The 17,160-nt window shown below is 39.2% G+C and overlaps 2 protein-coding genes across 2 annotated transcripts in view; both read left to right on the top strand.

Annotated features, from left to right (window-relative positions):
* LOC103465378 (zinc finger protein 385A-like) overlaps positions 1-7,740 on the top strand; it is a 41,766-nt gene extending 34,026 nt beyond the window's left edge. Inside the window, exons 4-8 of the mRNA XM_008410136.3 lie at positions 1,934-2,108; positions 2,570-2,878; positions 5,127-5,314; positions 5,393-5,479; positions 5,570-7,740. Of these exons, the coding sequence (XP_008408358.1) occupies positions 1,934-2,108; positions 2,570-2,878; positions 5,127-5,314; positions 5,393-5,479; positions 5,570-5,791 (981 nt within the window). The 3' untranslated portion in view covers positions 5,792-7,740. The remainder of the gene's footprint in view (positions 1-1,933; positions 2,109-2,569; positions 2,879-5,126; positions 5,315-5,392; positions 5,480-5,569) is intronic.
* Positions 7,741-11,001: 3,261 nt separating this feature from the next.
* Positions 11,002-15,228, top strand: LOC103465379 (G-protein coupled receptor 84-like). Its single transcript, XM_081607228.1, has 2 exons — positions 11,002-11,304; positions 14,052-15,228. The coding sequence occupies exon 2, from the start codon at positions 14,059-14,061 to the stop codon at positions 15,181-15,183; it is 1,125 nt and encodes a 374-aa protein (XP_081463354.1). The 5' UTR covers positions 11,002-11,304; positions 14,052-14,058; the 3' UTR covers positions 15,184-15,228.
* Positions 15,229-17,160: the final 1,932 nt, after the last annotated feature.

Genomic DNA, 17,160 nt, shown 5'->3' with positions numbered 1-17,160 from the left:
ACCACAACTTCAACTTATCTGCCACAACAAATACATTTTCTTAGCCACTAACGCGCCATCATGAAGGGACATGGCTGAAAGTAAAGCTAGTCACATACTCTTGAACTTCTTGACATTTTTTCAGGTTACAACCACAAACATAAACGTATCAAATATGTACCATGTTGGAAAAATGTTTATTTGGTTATGTTGGTTTGGTTTATCTGTTTTTTGACCTTGTTCTTCTAAATTTAGTCTATTTTCAGAATAATATTACATGTTGATGGTTGATGTGAAACTTGCACATTGCAGCATTTACAGTATGTAGAAAGAATAAGTTCCTGTTTCAGACCAGGACTGTCTGCAAAAACATCCACCTTTCATCCATGCAACAAGCGTAAAAAAAATATTTTGGAAATATATTTAAGATTTGTTCCTTTGTCAGAAAATGCTATAGTTGCAGCCAGTGGTATTTCTAAAAGTATTTATTCAGGTTTGCTGAATACAGATACAGACTCTGAGTTTGTCTTTATAAGACCTGTTGAAAATAATAATGTTTCTTTTTTTAGCGTAATATTTATGCACTACCTTGTATTGTTTTCTTACATAAACTCCCGTCAAATTACACTAAAGCTTGTGGAAATAATGAGGATTATTTTGAAAAAGTGTAAGCACTACGAAAACTTTACTTTCCAGAACATTGAATTGAAAGAATGTGAGCTTTATGTAAACATGTTGCTGTATGAAACAAACAAATAAATCATTTAGGACAAAAAACAGTTTCCACATCACAAACTTTCATATTTCCACCAGTTCTTTTTTTTTTTTACTCTTTAGCTTGAACATCTTTTGCATTGGCAGTCGGATGCCGACTGCTGCTGGCAGAACCCATTTTAGATAATCTCTGCACTCAATAATCATCGTCAGCTCACCACTGTAGTTTGGTGGCAAAGGAGGACATAAAAATGCAGAAGCTAATCCTCACTGACAGCCTCATCAGCACATCATGCCAGCTTCGGCCGTCACCAGAGAGACGCTCAAACCGAGGAACAACTCGGCGCCTGCAGTGGACAAAAACAGGGTTCACAGGAGGTCACAATGAAAAATCAGATTTTCTTCCCCCTGTTGTTTAAATGCATCAAACTCCCACCATTTTCAGTGTACGAAAGCATCAACCCACAGCAGGCACTTTGATGCACTTTGCTGAGTTTGATAAAACTTTGATAAAGGTTACGGACAAAGACTGTGAACCATAAAACAGAATAGTCTTTTTATTCCTTCCTTTGCTCTTTTTAGTAAGAGTATCTAGAAGAACTGGTTTTGATCGGTGCATCTTTAGTTGGGGAACAGAAACACTTTGATTAGCAGAAGACGATTAGATTTCCATGTTTTAATCTGTTTTAAAATCAAATGTTTGCATCAAATCTTCACATCTCCACAATGTTGCAGTTTTATTTCTGATCTCTTGATTTTCCTTTTGTTTCTGCCTCCAGTTTTTCAGCCAATCTGTTTTTTTGCAGACATATTGCATTATCTCTACAGCCATGCAGAGATTATTTTGTTTTGTTTTTTTGATTTCTCATTTTCCACAGTTCTCTGTTTCTGAGTTTTGTTCTGTACCGTCTTGACTGAAACTGAACTGTTTTTTTGGACCGGATTGTTTCTGGTGGTTCCTCTCCTTGTTCCTTCATGAGATCTTTTTCTAAACTAAAGATTTTAAATTTTACTTGCATTTTATGAAGACCACATATTTCTGTCTGTTTTTGAGCCATTTGTTTAGGTGTATCATAGTAGTATGACTGAAAGTCTTGGTGGTTTTTACAACCATACCTTCTGACTGAGGCGTAATCCAGTTAAATCTGAGTGTCTGGTTAATATTGATGTCAAAAAAAGAAGCTAAAAAATATTTCAAATACATAATGCAATAATGCCATGTATATATATATTTAAACAGAGTCAAGCAGAGGCGCACTATAAAGGAAACCGCCACGCTCGAAGGGTGAAGGGCATTGAGACGTCAAAGACATCGCGTCTCCAAGACGGAGACAAACCTCAGCCTCCATCCTCGCCCTCCCCGCCCGGCCTCACGCCGTCCAGCCCGACGTCTGACCCCAACCCCAACAAGCAGGGTGAGACTGTCACGTAAATCATGGAAGCTGATGGAAAAATTGGTCAAAAATCAAATAATCTGTTGAACAAAGTGAATATTTATGTCACTTATTTTAAAAATTCAGCTCAGTGGCTGCTAGTTTTACAAATAATTTATGTTATTTGTGCTATTTTTACCTGCACACCTGCTATAGAAATGTTTGGTTACACAATGAGTCCTGGAAACGAACCCCGCCAAGCTCCATCATGTAAACATGTCCTGTCACAGTGGGCTGGTCAGACCTGCTGTTTGCACATCCAGCTGGAGTCTCACTGCCGTCTATTTGACCTCAGGGAAACAGCAAGCGCAGCACTACTGCTGGAGGCATTGCATGGGATGTTTTTTTAGACTTTTATATCACGTCTGGATCATCGCCGTATGACTCATGCTTGGTTTTGCGATAAATAATTCATTGACTAGAAATATTTCTGCTGCTTACAGATGATCCTCAGGCCTGCCCCAGCCGAAAAGACTCACCCTTGACCCCTAGCCACCTCCCGACAACTCAGATGAACTCGGCAGACGCAGAGTCGTCTGTCGGCACACCTCTGCCGTCCTCTCCCTCCTCCTCGGCAGCCCTCAGCGGCTCCTCTGGGGACCCGGCGGCGGCTGCTCTACCTGACACCCCCTCCCCGGCACCGAGCCCGACTTCAGGAGAGTCAGAGGAAGAAAAAGCCAAAAAGCTGCTATACTGCTCTCTCTGCAAAGTAGCTGTTAATTCCCTTTCACAGCTGGAGGCGCATAACAAAGGTTGGTCCAATCTGCAGAAGCTTGACTAGATCACAGAGACAACTGTGGGAACTTAACCTCTTCAAAATGCAAGTTCAGAGCTCTTAGAAGAAAATGGAAAACTGATAAAAGTGTTTCTGTGCCTCTTGATGTGAAATTCTGAAATGAATAAAAATCCCACAACACACTGAATAAATAAGATGAGTCCTAATGAGGCTCAGTTCAAGCAAAACCTGCCTTTTTGGAAAAAAAAAAAAAAATCACGTATTAAACATACTTTTCATCGATCCTACATTTATGTATTAAAGCTGCAGTGTGTAAAATTTTACAAAGGTTTTTAAAACTGTCGCCGCATCGAGATATTATGAGACAATCGGTGAAAAAATCAAGTTCCTACTCATCCTCTTCCTCACAGAGCTACTATTGCCATCTGAAGAAATGCACAGCTCCCGGTCAAAACCAGCCAACCAGAGACATGAAGACGGTCTCAGTTCTGTCAATCAATCTCATGTACTCGCTGCTAAATGTGCTAATGGCGGAGAAACAGTTTACCGTTCCAGAAAACCATTTATCCGCTGTCATTCCTGGTAGGCAATGTTGTGGTGAATCAGCTGTAGCTACGCAAAGACAAGGGGGGCGGGGTGAGCACAAGAGTGATTGACAGCACTAAGACCCTCCTCCTGGCTGTGATTTGTTGTTTCTGAGTGAGTATTTCTGTAGTCAGTGATGGGAGGTCTGGGAGAAGGAACTCCGTTTTTTCACAAATTACTGTTACGACATTATGATCAATTAAAATAAAAATATGAAAAACATTTTTTACTAAAGTTACAAACTGCAGTTTTAGAAATATATTCCCATTAGTCTGATGTAATGTCATATTTTCATTGGGTATGTAAAGTGTGCAACATCTGCAAACGCACAGCAAACAGCAGAATGTGCTGCAAACACGTGGATGATGCAAAACACAAAACCACAAAGCAACAGAAAAACGCAGCACACAAGCAGAGGAGACAGAAGCAAAAACCTACAATGAAAACAAACACAAATAAAAATGCTGCTTCAGGTCTGGAGTCCTTCGGTTTTGTGGAGTTTGCAGGATTTCATACCTACTGTTGTTTTTACTAATTGCGGCGTTTCTGCTCTTCTTATTTCATGTGTTGCAACATTTTGTTTGTGATTGCATCGTTTTTTGTTTGCAGCGTTTTCCTGCTGCATTTGTTTTTGCACCATTCATGTGTTTGCAGCTCATTTTGCCTTCTGCTTTGCACTTACACCTGTTCGCAGTGGGTTTCACTTTGTGCTGCACGTCGGCCACTGTAGCTGAAAGCAGAAAATCATCACAATTAACAGAAACAAAGGCTTGAAAACTTGAGTTTATGTGTTTATCTATATAAAAGTATTTCATTTAGTGAATTTTCTTTTGGGAATAAAGTTCATCTTTCAGTAATATTCTGCTTTATTGAACATTAAACTTTAAAACTAAACTCACTCGCTTCGTGTATTCAGACAAACAATCTCACATCTAAAACCCGACTCCTCCGTCCTCTGTAGTTTCATTCATTTCAGCTGAAACCCTCGAGGTTTCCTCAGCTATAATAGAAACAATTTAACGTCGTACCACTTCAAGGGCTTTTAAATCTCATGAGTTTAAGAAATTATTGCAGGAGTCAAAACTGTAATGTTCCATTATAAATGGAGAGCTAGGACAAGTGGTGTGGAGCACAAAATACAGTGTCTGCTTGCAGCTTTTACTATTAATTTAAATTTAGCTTCTCTCATATAATTTCTCTAAAGAAACAATCTGTGTACAAACATGTACACAGATTGTTTCACAATAGAAAAGTGAAACAATTTTTCTCTATAAGTATTTCACACTCTTCTTCAAAGTTATTGGCACTCTTGACGAAGAGAAAGTCAAAAGAAAATGAGTCACAAACCAAACAGTCAAAAAGCAAAAAATCTATTTCCTCAGATTCATTGTATAGATATTATTGGGGTAAAAACAGCTGTAGCTCCAGACATGTTTGTGTTTTTCCCCTCACTGAATAAATGTACAAAGTATATCCTGGAAATTTCTAGCTATTTTAGTGAAATTAAAGATAAAATTACTGTAAGAATTTAGCAGAAAATAGCAATGACGTTTTAAGAAATGATCACGTCTCTGAGATTGTTATACAAAACAAGATCACTCTAAAATTAAATTATGTTGCTGTAAGCAGTGCTTCGTATAAACTTTCAGCCAAATGATCTCTTCTTCTGCTGTCCCCAGGAACCAAACACAAAACTATCCTGGAGGCTCGAAGTGGACTGGGACCCATCAAAGCGTACCCTCGCCTGGGTCCCAAACCCAGCCCTGAGCAGGGAGGGGAGCTCTCCTCCGACCCAAACACTCAGGAACGCACCTTCCACTGTGAGATATGCAACGTCAGAGTCAACTCTGAGCTGCAGCTCAAACAGGTAAAAACACTCAAAACGAAGAGCTCATGATGAGAGACGGCTTCGTAAAAACGTATCGTTTGGTCGTTGGTGTTGCAGCATATATCGAGCAGAAGACATCGGGATGGAGTTGCGGGTAAACCTAATCCTCTTCTCAGTCGACACAAGAAGCGCACAGACTTTATGGTAAACATTTATGTTGCCTTATAATGTTCCGGGGTTTATTTTCAAACGTATCTAATGCGACATCCTCCTTTTTTCTGAACTTTCTCAAAGGAACTTCCAAAAACTCTGGGGCCTGGACTTTTACCCAGTCCTCTGGCTGTCGCCGCAGCGATGGCGGCAGCAGCGTCGTCGAACCAACTGGCCCTGAGGCCTCCTGGGCCGACCTCCCACCCTCACCCACACCTGCTACAGGGAACGCCCCTCAGCCTGCTGAGGCCGGCCCCGGGGCCCATCCGCACCACACACGGGCCCATCCTCTTCACTCCATACTAACGGTGACGGAATGGAGAAGAATCAGGAAGAAGCACACTGTGAACTGGAGGCAACCATGTGCCATCTAGAGCCAAACTGGCTGGTCTGGCTGCACATTTTATTTTATTTATAGAAGATATAAATACTACTCCTCATTGTGTTGAGATGTTTCCATCCATCCTTCATCGCCTGAGTGTCGGCTGGTGATCAAAATCTACGATCTGATCATTTGAAGAGGACGTCTTCGAGTCTGCAGCTAGATGTCTTCAACTCAAGTGTCCAAAAATTCATTCATTCTTCTTGACGTTTCTGAAGCGTTTCACTGGGATGTTATGTGACGGACCAACACAACGTTCACAAAATAACACAAAAGAAGAAATCTGAAAACGGTAGTGGTCATTTGTTTCCGGCCCCTCAAAGTGAAAATTTCTAGAACCACATTCTGTTGCTGTCTTTCTATCGACTTTGTAAATCAAAAAACACATTATTGCTCATTCATGTAGAGCCTAATCTGAGTCAGACTGGAGCAGCTGCACGCGTCTCACTGGAGAAACTAAACCTGAGTCGGTCGGATTTAGTTCTGGACTTTGCACCATCACTACTGGTAATTTTGGTATCAATCTGATACTAGGTAAATACAGGACCGGTATCGCTGATACAAATACCGATATTAATTATTTAAGTATGACAACATCAAACTTTTGTGGTTTTTCCATTGAATTATTTTGTTAATTCAAAACAAACAATTCTAGGACAGAATTTGAATAATCTGAAAAATAACCACTTTTGTGTTGGTCTGCCACTTATAATCCCAAGAAGAAAAAAAACCCCAAAATGTTCAAAGAAGTTCAAGAAGTATTAATATTTTTGAGGCACTATGATCCCATGTGGCGGACTTCAAACCCTACCTCTCTTTTGTTTATTATGTTCATCTCTCTGCATTACAGTTTTACAGCAATTATATGATAAAAACACAGAACTAAATGTAGTAGATGCGTCTGAAGTTAGCTGGACTCATGCCATTAGCTGTCATCGTAGATTGGATTATGCCACTGTAACGTTCTGCTCTTGTTGCAATTAGCAGATGGCTCTCTGTGGTTTCTGTCTGGTCACCTGTTGATGGCTGACCTCTGTGGGACACAAAAAAGAAGAAAAGGGGAAATAGCAAATGATAGGACTTTATGTTGCATCTTAAAGCTGAAGTGATATACATAGGAATTTGTAAAGAAGAAACTGCTGTTGCACTATGCAGATGTCAGTATTTGTTTTTGTGTTACGTGTAAAATGCAGTAAGGCTGGAGAAATTGCTAAAAGAAAATCATTTTCATTTTATTTTGTTTTGTTTTTTACTCAGTGAAGACGTACCAATGAACTCTTCCTCCAACCATTCTGTCAGAAATCTTGCTGAGCACACAGGACGACGACTCATTCATGACTTCAACCGCGGGGCTTTCTAATGTGGGCACACGAAAACAGAACCACCTTTCACCAGGAGCGGCAGTGGAGGACAGAGGAACCAGTGGGAGGAAAGACACCAGCATCACGGGACACGTCCAGGACCACAAACACTGCTGAGTAGACGTATGCAAAGACAACTAAAGAAACCAAAAAAAGGTCACGTTTTTGGATCATATTGGGTAGCAGTATTTTTTTCTGTGTACTCTGATCACCAAAAGTAACTATCAGAAACTTTCAGTAAGGAATTGGGAATCATTGGAAGAAAAGTTTAGGAAACGGGAAATGTAGCAATACCGTAAGCACTTCTGTTTCTTTTTTCTTGTCAACTGCAATAAAAAAGATGTAGAGAAATGTAATAAATGTTCCTTAGGAGAAGTGTATTGAAACTTTACTGTAAATGTAGATTATTTAAAAGAAAACAACCAAAAAAAAGATAAATTGTTCATGTTGGGGCTTCCTTATTGTTAGATTTAAACTATGAAATCATTAAACTGAGTTTATGGTTGAAAGAAGTGTTGATTTCTGACTTATATTTTATTTCTAAACATTTTCATGCAAGTGCTTAATGTAACGCATATAAAGTATTACATATAAAGTAACAGACCAATCTAAATTAATTTTAGTGCTCTCTGTACTATATTCACCCCTTTAAAAGATGTTTCAAAAGGTCTTAAATTAATTAATATTCAATTGCTGTAAGTTGTGAGTTAAATTATTCAAACTCCTGAGAGAAGAAGAGAGATTAAATAAGACATAAATTACTCCATCCATCCATCCATTTTCTAACACCTTTGTCCCTTAGTGGGGTCTGGAGGGTTACCGGTACATAAATTACTCAAAAAATAAAAGTAAAGGAGTATCAGCTTTGAAAAGTTAATACATCTTTTTTTTATTCATGTTTTTATTTTCATCTGAGTCACAATCTAATTTAATTGGCTCAAAGTGTTTCTGGGGGAGGAGACATCAGGAAGAACCGACCGGCCAATCAGAGGCAGGCTATTAATAATAATTAATGTGATAATGTCACATTTGGAAAAAATAAATTTTTGACTGGAAAAGAGGAAAAATGTCAACAGTTTGTTACTGCAGCCAAAATGCTGTTTTCAAATTTACAAACATATAATTATGGTTATTGGAAAAAAAAAGATTCTCATTTAAGGTTTTACATTTTATCATTTGTAACATCACTAACTATTAAATATTTCTGGGCTGAATTGATGAATTGAGTTAGTCTGTTTTTGTTCACATTTCTATTAATAATTGTTGAGGGGCAGCGAGGCGTTAAATAAATTTATGTAGGTCAGTGGAGAACAAAACATTTGAAAAAATAAAATAGATAAGAAGTTAGAAAAATCCATCATGAAAACGGTACATAATATTTGTCGAAGCTGCATTATCAGAGGATGAAATAGTTTTAAAGAATAAAACTAAATTTGTTCATCTGCTGATTTTAAAGAAGAGCAAATCTGACACTGTAAGGCAGTCAGACCCGCCACACTGTTTGTCCAAGCTGTCAGTAAAGAACATTAGAATTAATAAAAAATAACTTCCGTGTCATATATTTCCTTGACAGTACTATAATAAACTGCAATTTCTACAATTTAACCACAGGCAAGAGATAATGTTGCATAATTGTACTTCTCCTTTTTTTGCTCTTTTCAACATGCATTTAAATTTTTTTTTCCTTTTTATGATTCATGGCGAGTTACAACATGTGCCAATGGATTGTTGTCAGTCCTAACTGTGCAGCTGACTCAGGGAGCAGCTCCAGTGGTGCCTGGGATAAATGAATCACTCAACCAAACATCATCAGTCCAAACTTTGCTAGGCAACAAAGTCACAAAAGGCAAAAGCATCAAGAAATATAAATAATTTAGCAAACCATCGTATGTGGAAGAGTGAGTTTGTGTGTGTATTGTAAATGCTACATAAGTGTCCTGCATTGTGACATATTAAAAAATATATATTTATTTTGCTGTAAGACAATATTTGTTGTGTAACGAAATAAAGGAGTGTGCAGAGTACAAATATGCAGAGCAGCTTAGAGGACCAGGATTGGTTAACGCTGCATGACATACGTCAATTGAACAATTAAATAAATGTTTGTGCAAGACAGGAGATATTTACTCCCTCACATCACTGGATTAAGGTGAGAATATTAAACTTATCCCTTGTCTTATTTATCTGTATTATTTCTGCTATGTTTGCAACATTTTCTTGACTTAGTCTTTTTTTTTTTTTTTTGCAACTTACCAGAGGCCTCATCAGGATGGTTTTAATGGGAACTAAAACCTAAACAAATAAAACAAAGTCACTGCAATAACAGCAAAAATTCATAACTTGTCTCAGTTGACTCTGAAAGCCATGAGGTTAAAAGAATCAGCCAGTAAAGTACAACAAACTAACAAAAAAACAGCTCGTTGCCAAAGTAGAAACAGTGAAAATCACAAACAGGTGGGGACATGTACAGCAGGAGAAGAGTGAGTTTGGAGGACAGAAAGAAGAGATAGACCAATAACCAGACTGGAAGTTGGAGAAAGACGACTCTCAAGCAGCACTAGGAAATTTCTGCAGCCTCTTCATGTTACGATTATTTTCTGCAGCGTCCTGCATCGGGAAAGAAGTGGCAGAGAATCAGGGTTGGATTTAGGTTTAGGTTTAGGGTTGGTCTGGATAATTGAATGCGTAAATTGTTCAGAAAGGAGGGATGGATGGAGTGTCGGAGTTATGGTTTGAAGGATGGATGGAATAAGGTTTGGAAGTAGGGCTGGACAGATTGAGTTTTTTGTGCAGACTGAGCATAATGTGAGCAAAAAATTTTCAGAGGGATTTTTTGAAATCTGTAAAAGAAAAAAAAAACTGTGAAAAATCTTAAATGAGCCAAAGTAGTTAAAGGATTTAACTGCAAAAGTTTGAATGGTGTTTCTAGTTGAAAGTATGTGGAAGAGCGCAAAGTTTTTAGTAGAATATCTCAACAATGACAGGATATTCGATTAATTTCAGTGATACCCAAGGTGATCACAAAAAGCTGAATATTTTATATACTGTAGAAGATTTCAACAACACAAGACATGGCTGTATCCTGAATGAGTAGAAAATGGTAAAAGTGTAATTGTTGAAAAAACATAAAGTTTGCAGAAGTTTTTTTAAATAAATAGGTGTCCTAATAATACATAGCTCCATATTATTTTGTCCATATGCATTTTGTGTTATCTCCCGACTGATTCCTTGTAAATGAGGTAATTTTATATAATTTATAATTTGTATTGTCTCTGCAAAATATGGCTTTGAGCGAAATGGACAACAGGAGTTTAAACATTTTGACTTCTGAAAAGCTGAGCATGTACTAAAGACAGTAAATTTATTCTGGACTATGCTTTAATGCTGATTAAACTCTTTTTCTGGGGAACAAAATAAACCTATAAACTCCTGGATGTAATACCTTAACCAGTTTAGTTGAAACCCAACTTGCTATTAAAACTGTTATAGAGGTCTTTGCCTCCATCTAGTGGTTGAGAACGTTTTCATTTATCTTTTGTGAATCGAATTAAAAGGTCTTTGACTCTTCTTGATATTATTTGATGTAATATTTAATTTCTTATATATATAATTTTCTAAGTTTGAATAAGGTTTTTTTACAGATGCATCTTTTGACAGCTGAATACGTTAGATTTTTTGTAGTTTGTTGTGTTGTTCAACTAAAATAAAAATAAATGTTGTTGCTTTAGTTTTCCATTCAACCTGGAATCAGGTTTGCTCTGCAGAACAGAAAAAAAAGAGTAGGTAAACTTTGTTTTAATTTTGGAAGTTCACCAAAAGCTTTATACTGCACAGTGGTATTTGCAACTAGCAGATAATCAGTTGGGAAAATATGTAAGAAATTAAATATCTATTATGGTGTACAGACTATAAGATAAAGATGCAAAGAACAAAAATAAATAAAACAAAAATAAATAAAATTTTAAAAAATACAGAACTCTGGGATGGAGCAAAAACCTTTGTACAGAACTGTCAGGAGATAATTCAAATAAAAATAAAAAAATCAGGGAACTAACGTAACACTGAAAACACAGAAGGTAAGTTTTTAATAAATCTCTTCATATTATGCACAAACGCATTTAATGACATATAATTTTCAAAAAGTCTTAACAGAACAGTAAGCTGGTAGGGGTTTTGTGGTTGTACAGTTAAACCACCACAAGGTGGCGAGCATCAGAACAGTATAAAGTTTGATTTGATCGTCATTGTGAATCATTTCTATGACTTTATAAAACCATGATGTGAACAAGGCACACAGGTTTCCTGTCAGACTGGATGAAACTGGTTTCATTTCATTCTATGTCCAGCAGCTCCAGTTTTACAAGGTGTTTACATGTTTAACTGTGTTTAGCGTTGAACTTAATAAAATGTTGTCTAGTTTGCAGCCATTGTGGTAACTATGAACTTCAGCTTGGCTCTACTTTTGCTTTGTTGTCTATTTTTATTTTTGACCCATGTCTTTACAGGAAGGTCTGTGTTAATCACACAGTGACAGAAACAGGAAGGCCAAGTACTTTATAATAACTAGTCAAAACCTGAAATGTGTACAATCAGATTTCACCTGTTTGGTCTCCATTTGATATAAATTTGTGCTCTTTGACCTGTAAAGTAAAGTATTTTGGGTTTAATTATAACAATTATTTGATACTCATTGAAAACAAAAAACATGTACTTCAGATTTTATTTTACCGTAGTTTTGAGATCTTGTCCTTAGTATTATAATTTGTATTCATGCTGGTCTGATTATTTTAAAGTCTCTGATTGTGTCTCATTTTCCCTTGAATAATCATCACTCCTCACTTTTCTGTGCTAAATAAAACAGGCTTGGTATTTTGACTTGTATGGACTTTAAGTGTTTTATTAATATAATTTCCAGTTTAACAATCCTAGTTTCTGTATACATTTATTTGTTTAGAGACTGTAAATCAGTAAGGTTTGATCAAATATCTAATATTATTATTTTCTAGTATTATAGGCTACAGGGTAATACACAAAGAAATTATATTTTAATCCATCCATCCATTTTCTGCCGCTTCATCCGGGATCCGTTTGCTTGGTCAGCAGCTTCAGAAGGGAGGCCCAGACTTCCCTCTCCCCAGCCACTTCTTCCAGCTCCTCCAGGGAAATCCCAAGGTGTTCACAAACCAGCCGAGACACTTAGTCCCTCCAGCGTGTCCTGGGTCTTCCCCGGGGCCTCCTCCTGGTGGGACATGAACTCCTCACCAAGGAGGCGTCCAGGAGGCATCCTGACCAGATGCCCGAGCCTCAACTGGCTCATCTTGATGTGGAGGAGCAGCGGCTCTACTCTGAGTCCCTCCTGGATGACCGAGCTTCTCACTCTATCTCTAAGGGAGAGCCCAGACACGCTGTGGAGGAAACCCACTTTGGCCACTTGTATCAGTGATCTCGTTCTTTCAGTCATGACCCAAAGCTCATGACCATAGATGAGGGTGGGAACGTAGATCGACCAGTAAATCGAGAGCTTCGCTTTTTGACTCAGCTCTCTCTTCACCAAATCCTCCCGCTTCATGGCACACGCTGCCCCAATCCGCTTGTCGATCTCCCGCTCCCTGCTTCTCTCATTCATGAACAAGATCCCGAGATACTTAAACTCCTCCACTTGGGGCAGGACGACCCCCCTGACCCGGAGAAGGCACTCAACCCTTTTTCGGCTCAAGACCATGGCCTCGGATTTGAAGGCACATTTTAAAATCTTCTCTGAACTATATATACATGTATATTGTTGGGAATTTTTGATCTCATCCTAAATTTAGAGTTGAAGTGAAAAAAACCCTTTAATCATTTCCTCTTGTTGGGTCACTTCTGCATTGTGAAGTAGCTGAGTTGGACTTACCAAGTTTATGTGTGACGGTCTACTTCAGACAAAATGGAAACATTTACAAATGTTGGGTCTTTGCTAATTTATTCCATGACAAGAGTTTAAAAGCCTTTTTGACATCAGAGTTTAATTATAACAGTTATTGAAAACAAAAAAAAACAAGCTGTCAGAATTAAATTATGGTGTCTAGACTTTGATTCATCCACAACATGAACAGCAAGTGATTTCATGGAAGACTCCTGGACTCCTTACGTTGGAGTTTTTAAGAATACTTACAATGTATTCACTGGCTGCACAGTTGGTAGAGCTGTTGCCTTGCAGCAAGAAGGTTCTGGGTTCGATTCCCAGCCCGGGGTCTTTCTGCATGGAGTTTGCATGTTCCCCCTGTGCATGTGTGGGTTCTCTCCGGTACTCCAGCTTCCTCCTACAGTCCAAAACCATGACTGTCAGATTGATTGGCCTTTCCAAATTGTCCCTAGGTGTGAGTGTGTGTGTTTGTCCTGTGTGTCTCTGTGTTCCAGCCCGTGAGCTGGAGATAGGCACCAGCACCTCCCGACCCCACTTGGGACAAGGGTGTATAGAAAATGGATGGACAATGTATTCACATTTTGCTGAGTAACAACCTAGAATGTTGAGTTCTATTCAGGTCCTAAGTGAAAACAGTGAATAGTTTTAAAGGAGAAGGCAAATGCTGCATGGTTTTCAACGTTATTACAGATATAAATCTGAAACAAAATGTTGCATTCTTTCGTATTCAGCTCCCCTGAGTGAATCCTTTGTAGAGCCAGCTCTACAAAGGATTGTAGACCAGACCGCACTGGTCTTTTGGGGTTCGGTTCCACCAAATAAGCAATTTTAGAGAGTGACATTTTTGAAAATTTGTTCAAACTGGTTACCTGCTATGAAATCAGCTAAAGGAAACCAATTTCTTTATTATTTTCACAGCATAAACATGAACTACACAAACCAAATGGAGGACAGTAACTTCTCCTGCTACAGCTCCTCGGTGGTGGAGTACCGGTACTTTGCTGTGGTGTGGGGATGTTTTGTGATCATCGCTGGAACTGTGGGGAACCTGATGACCATCCTGGCCTTCGCCCTGGACTCCCGTCTCCAGACTCGCTTCAACGTGCTCATCGTTAACCTGGCGGTGGCTGAGCTTTTCTTCTGCACCATCCTGCAGCCCATGTGTGTAGACTCTTACCTGCACCTTAGATGGCGTACTGGTCAGGTCTGGTGCCAAATCTTTGCGTTACTCGTCTTCCTCACCAACGGCGTTTCCATCATCACCCTCTGCCTGGTGGCAGTGAGCCGATACCTCCTGATTGCAAAAAGTGCAGTTTTCAACCGCGTGTTTACCAACTTTGGACTTACTTTACTCGTGGTCTCAACTTGGGGTCTGGGTCTGGCCAGCTTCGCCCCACTCTGGTCTGTTTACATGTTTGTGCCTCAGCTGTGCTCCTGCAGCTTCCATCGTATCAAAGCCCGTCCCTACTCCGCCATCATACTTTTCATCTATTTCGTCATCGGTCTAGGATGTATTGGAGTCTTCTACCTGCTCATCTACAGAAAAGTCAGGCGTGCATCAAAAGCTCTGCTCCGCCACAGGCTGAGTATAAGCTGTGCTAGGAAGAAATCTACTACTTCAGCTCTGGGGACGGACAATAATGGAGTGGGAAGTGGTGTATGGAAGACATATAGCTCAGAGATTTACAGCCAAGCAGAACTGGACCAAAGCACACATGGTAACGAAATGGCTATCCTCCCACCTCGGAGCTCAGCTGTGCGACAGTCGGAGTCTTCGATTCCAGATTATAACGAATTTGACCGTGTGACCCGCATGTGTTTTGCTGTGTTTCTCTGCTTTGTGTGCTCCTTTGTCCCATATTTGCTACTAAACATAGCGGACAAAGGAAACCAAGCCCCGCAGGTGTTGCAGATGTTCTTTGTCAACCTCACATGGCTCAACACCTTCATTAACCCTATTCTGTACGCGGTCCTGAACAGACAGTTTCGGCAGGCCTACAGCGAGTTGCTCAGCCGAGCTGCTGCTCCTTTCATCCGCCTCTGCAGCTAGCGCCAAACCTACAAAGTCTGATTTCATAAAACCTACTTTGACTGATCCACGAGTCCATAGTGTCCATTTCAGGCTTCCTTGTTTTATGTCTTCTCTGGGTCTCTCAGGGAAAACATTTCCTGAAAGCTACCAGCATTGACTTTTTATTGTGTTTATTAGGACTGGACTACATGACTGAAAAAACTTATCATGAAGTCGATGTCAGTAATTGTCGATATAGATCAGTGTTTCTCAACCTTTTTGGGGCCAGCGACCCCCAAGCCTTTATCCAGGTCCTTCACCGCCCCCCACCAAAGAATTTGTAGGCTACTTTGCGCTGACTAATTTACTGTTATGGCCTGTAGGATATATTTATTCTCAGTATTAGATATGGTCTCAACAAACCTGTGGTACTTCAACAATATTATTTTACCTTTTATAGTGTCTGTTTATTCTTGCCATACAGTCCTCCATATTAATTATTGCTCGAAAGGTCTTGCCATACCAGTTTATATTTATTTTAGTATCTTAGTTTATTCTTACATTTTGTTCATCATTCATTTCCATTTAGTTTCCTTTGATTATTATTGCCCTCTCTTGGTTTATTGCTATGTCCACTAGTTTAGTTTCTTTCCTGTTGCTAGATTTATTTTATGTTTATTAACCACTAGTAATCTTCACTCATCACCTGCTGCGCCGCCTAATCGTCATGTGTTTCATATCATGTGTTGATTTTTCACTGTTTATCGTCGGATTCTCTGTTTTTATGCCATAATTCACATCTAGTTTGTCGCTCCGTTTTATGTCCCGCCTCTCCTGTTTCAGAGTTTTGCGCAATGTGCCCGTCTTTTTTTTTTGTTTGTTTGTTTTTCTTCTTTTTTTTTTTTTAACCCCCTAAAGTGCAGGGCGGTCGGGAAACGTACTGATGGGGAAAAGGCAGAACCTTTTAAAACAAAGGAAACAATTTCGGTATTCTCCATCCATCCATCCATCCATCCATCCATCCATCCATCCATCCATCCATCCATTTTCTGTACACCCTTGTCCCTTAGTGGGGTGGGGAGGGTTGCTGGTGCCCATCTCCAGCTAACGTTCCGGGCGAGAGGCGGGGTCACCCTGGACAGGTCGCCAGTCTGTCGCATAATTTCGATATTCTGATCATTGAAATTTAAAAGTTCTGTGGTACCGTTGTTCTTTCACACCCGTTTCATACCGGTCTTGTGAGAAATTCTGTTCCCCTGAGAAAATCTGTTCCCCCTGTGTCGGGAGCGCGCATAGCAGCCAGAGAAGTGGATCCGGCGGATCTGACCATATTCACGGCGCTTCTGATCGATTTCTCGGTAAAACTACTCATATAATCACGTCACTGTTGTTACTTTCAGTTTAATCGGCAGCTATCAAAATAAAAATACATACATAAATAAACGAGGTCTTGTGTGGAGGTCTTTTTACGCTGTTTTGTGTTATTTTAAACGCGAAGTGAATCGATCTTTTTTCAGCTTTTGTCTCGTAAGCCTGACAAATAAAAGTCAGTCAACAAACACAGGTTTCCAACACGTTGTGTGCATTTATAATTTTTCATTTCTCATAAAGGAGGAGGAGGGAAGCTGGCCGATAGCAGGGCAAAAAAATAAAGACTTCCTGAAAAGATCAGAGTGTAAACGTTTTGGTAAATCCCGTTGTAATGTAAAATATGACATTACTGGATTAAGGAAATGTCTGGTATCATACATAATATTTTTTGAGAATTTGGAAACAGGTGCTTTTTATTTCACAAAGGTATTGGAGGGGAAGAGGAGAGGATGGAAATTTCAGCTGCCTGAAATAATGTGTTTGCCCTCTATAAAATGGAAACAAATTAATTTACCTGCAAGTCTTTTGCTGTGTTTATTCCCCTTATGATAAATAAGAAATCCTGCAAGTTTGAAAACATTTGCTCTTTTGCCAAAGTTAGGATGGGGGAACAAAATATCTTAAGAGCCTGATAAAATCTGTTCC

Source organism: Poecilia reticulata, chromosome 5 (genome assembly GCF_904066995.2).
Source record: "Poecilia reticulata chromosome 5, P_reticulata-male-v2, whole genome shotgun sequence".
NCBI lineage: Eukaryota > Metazoa > Chordata > Actinopteri > Cyprinodontiformes > Poeciliidae > Poecilia > Poecilia reticulata.
This window is presented reverse-complemented; position numbering and strand designations above follow the sequence as displayed.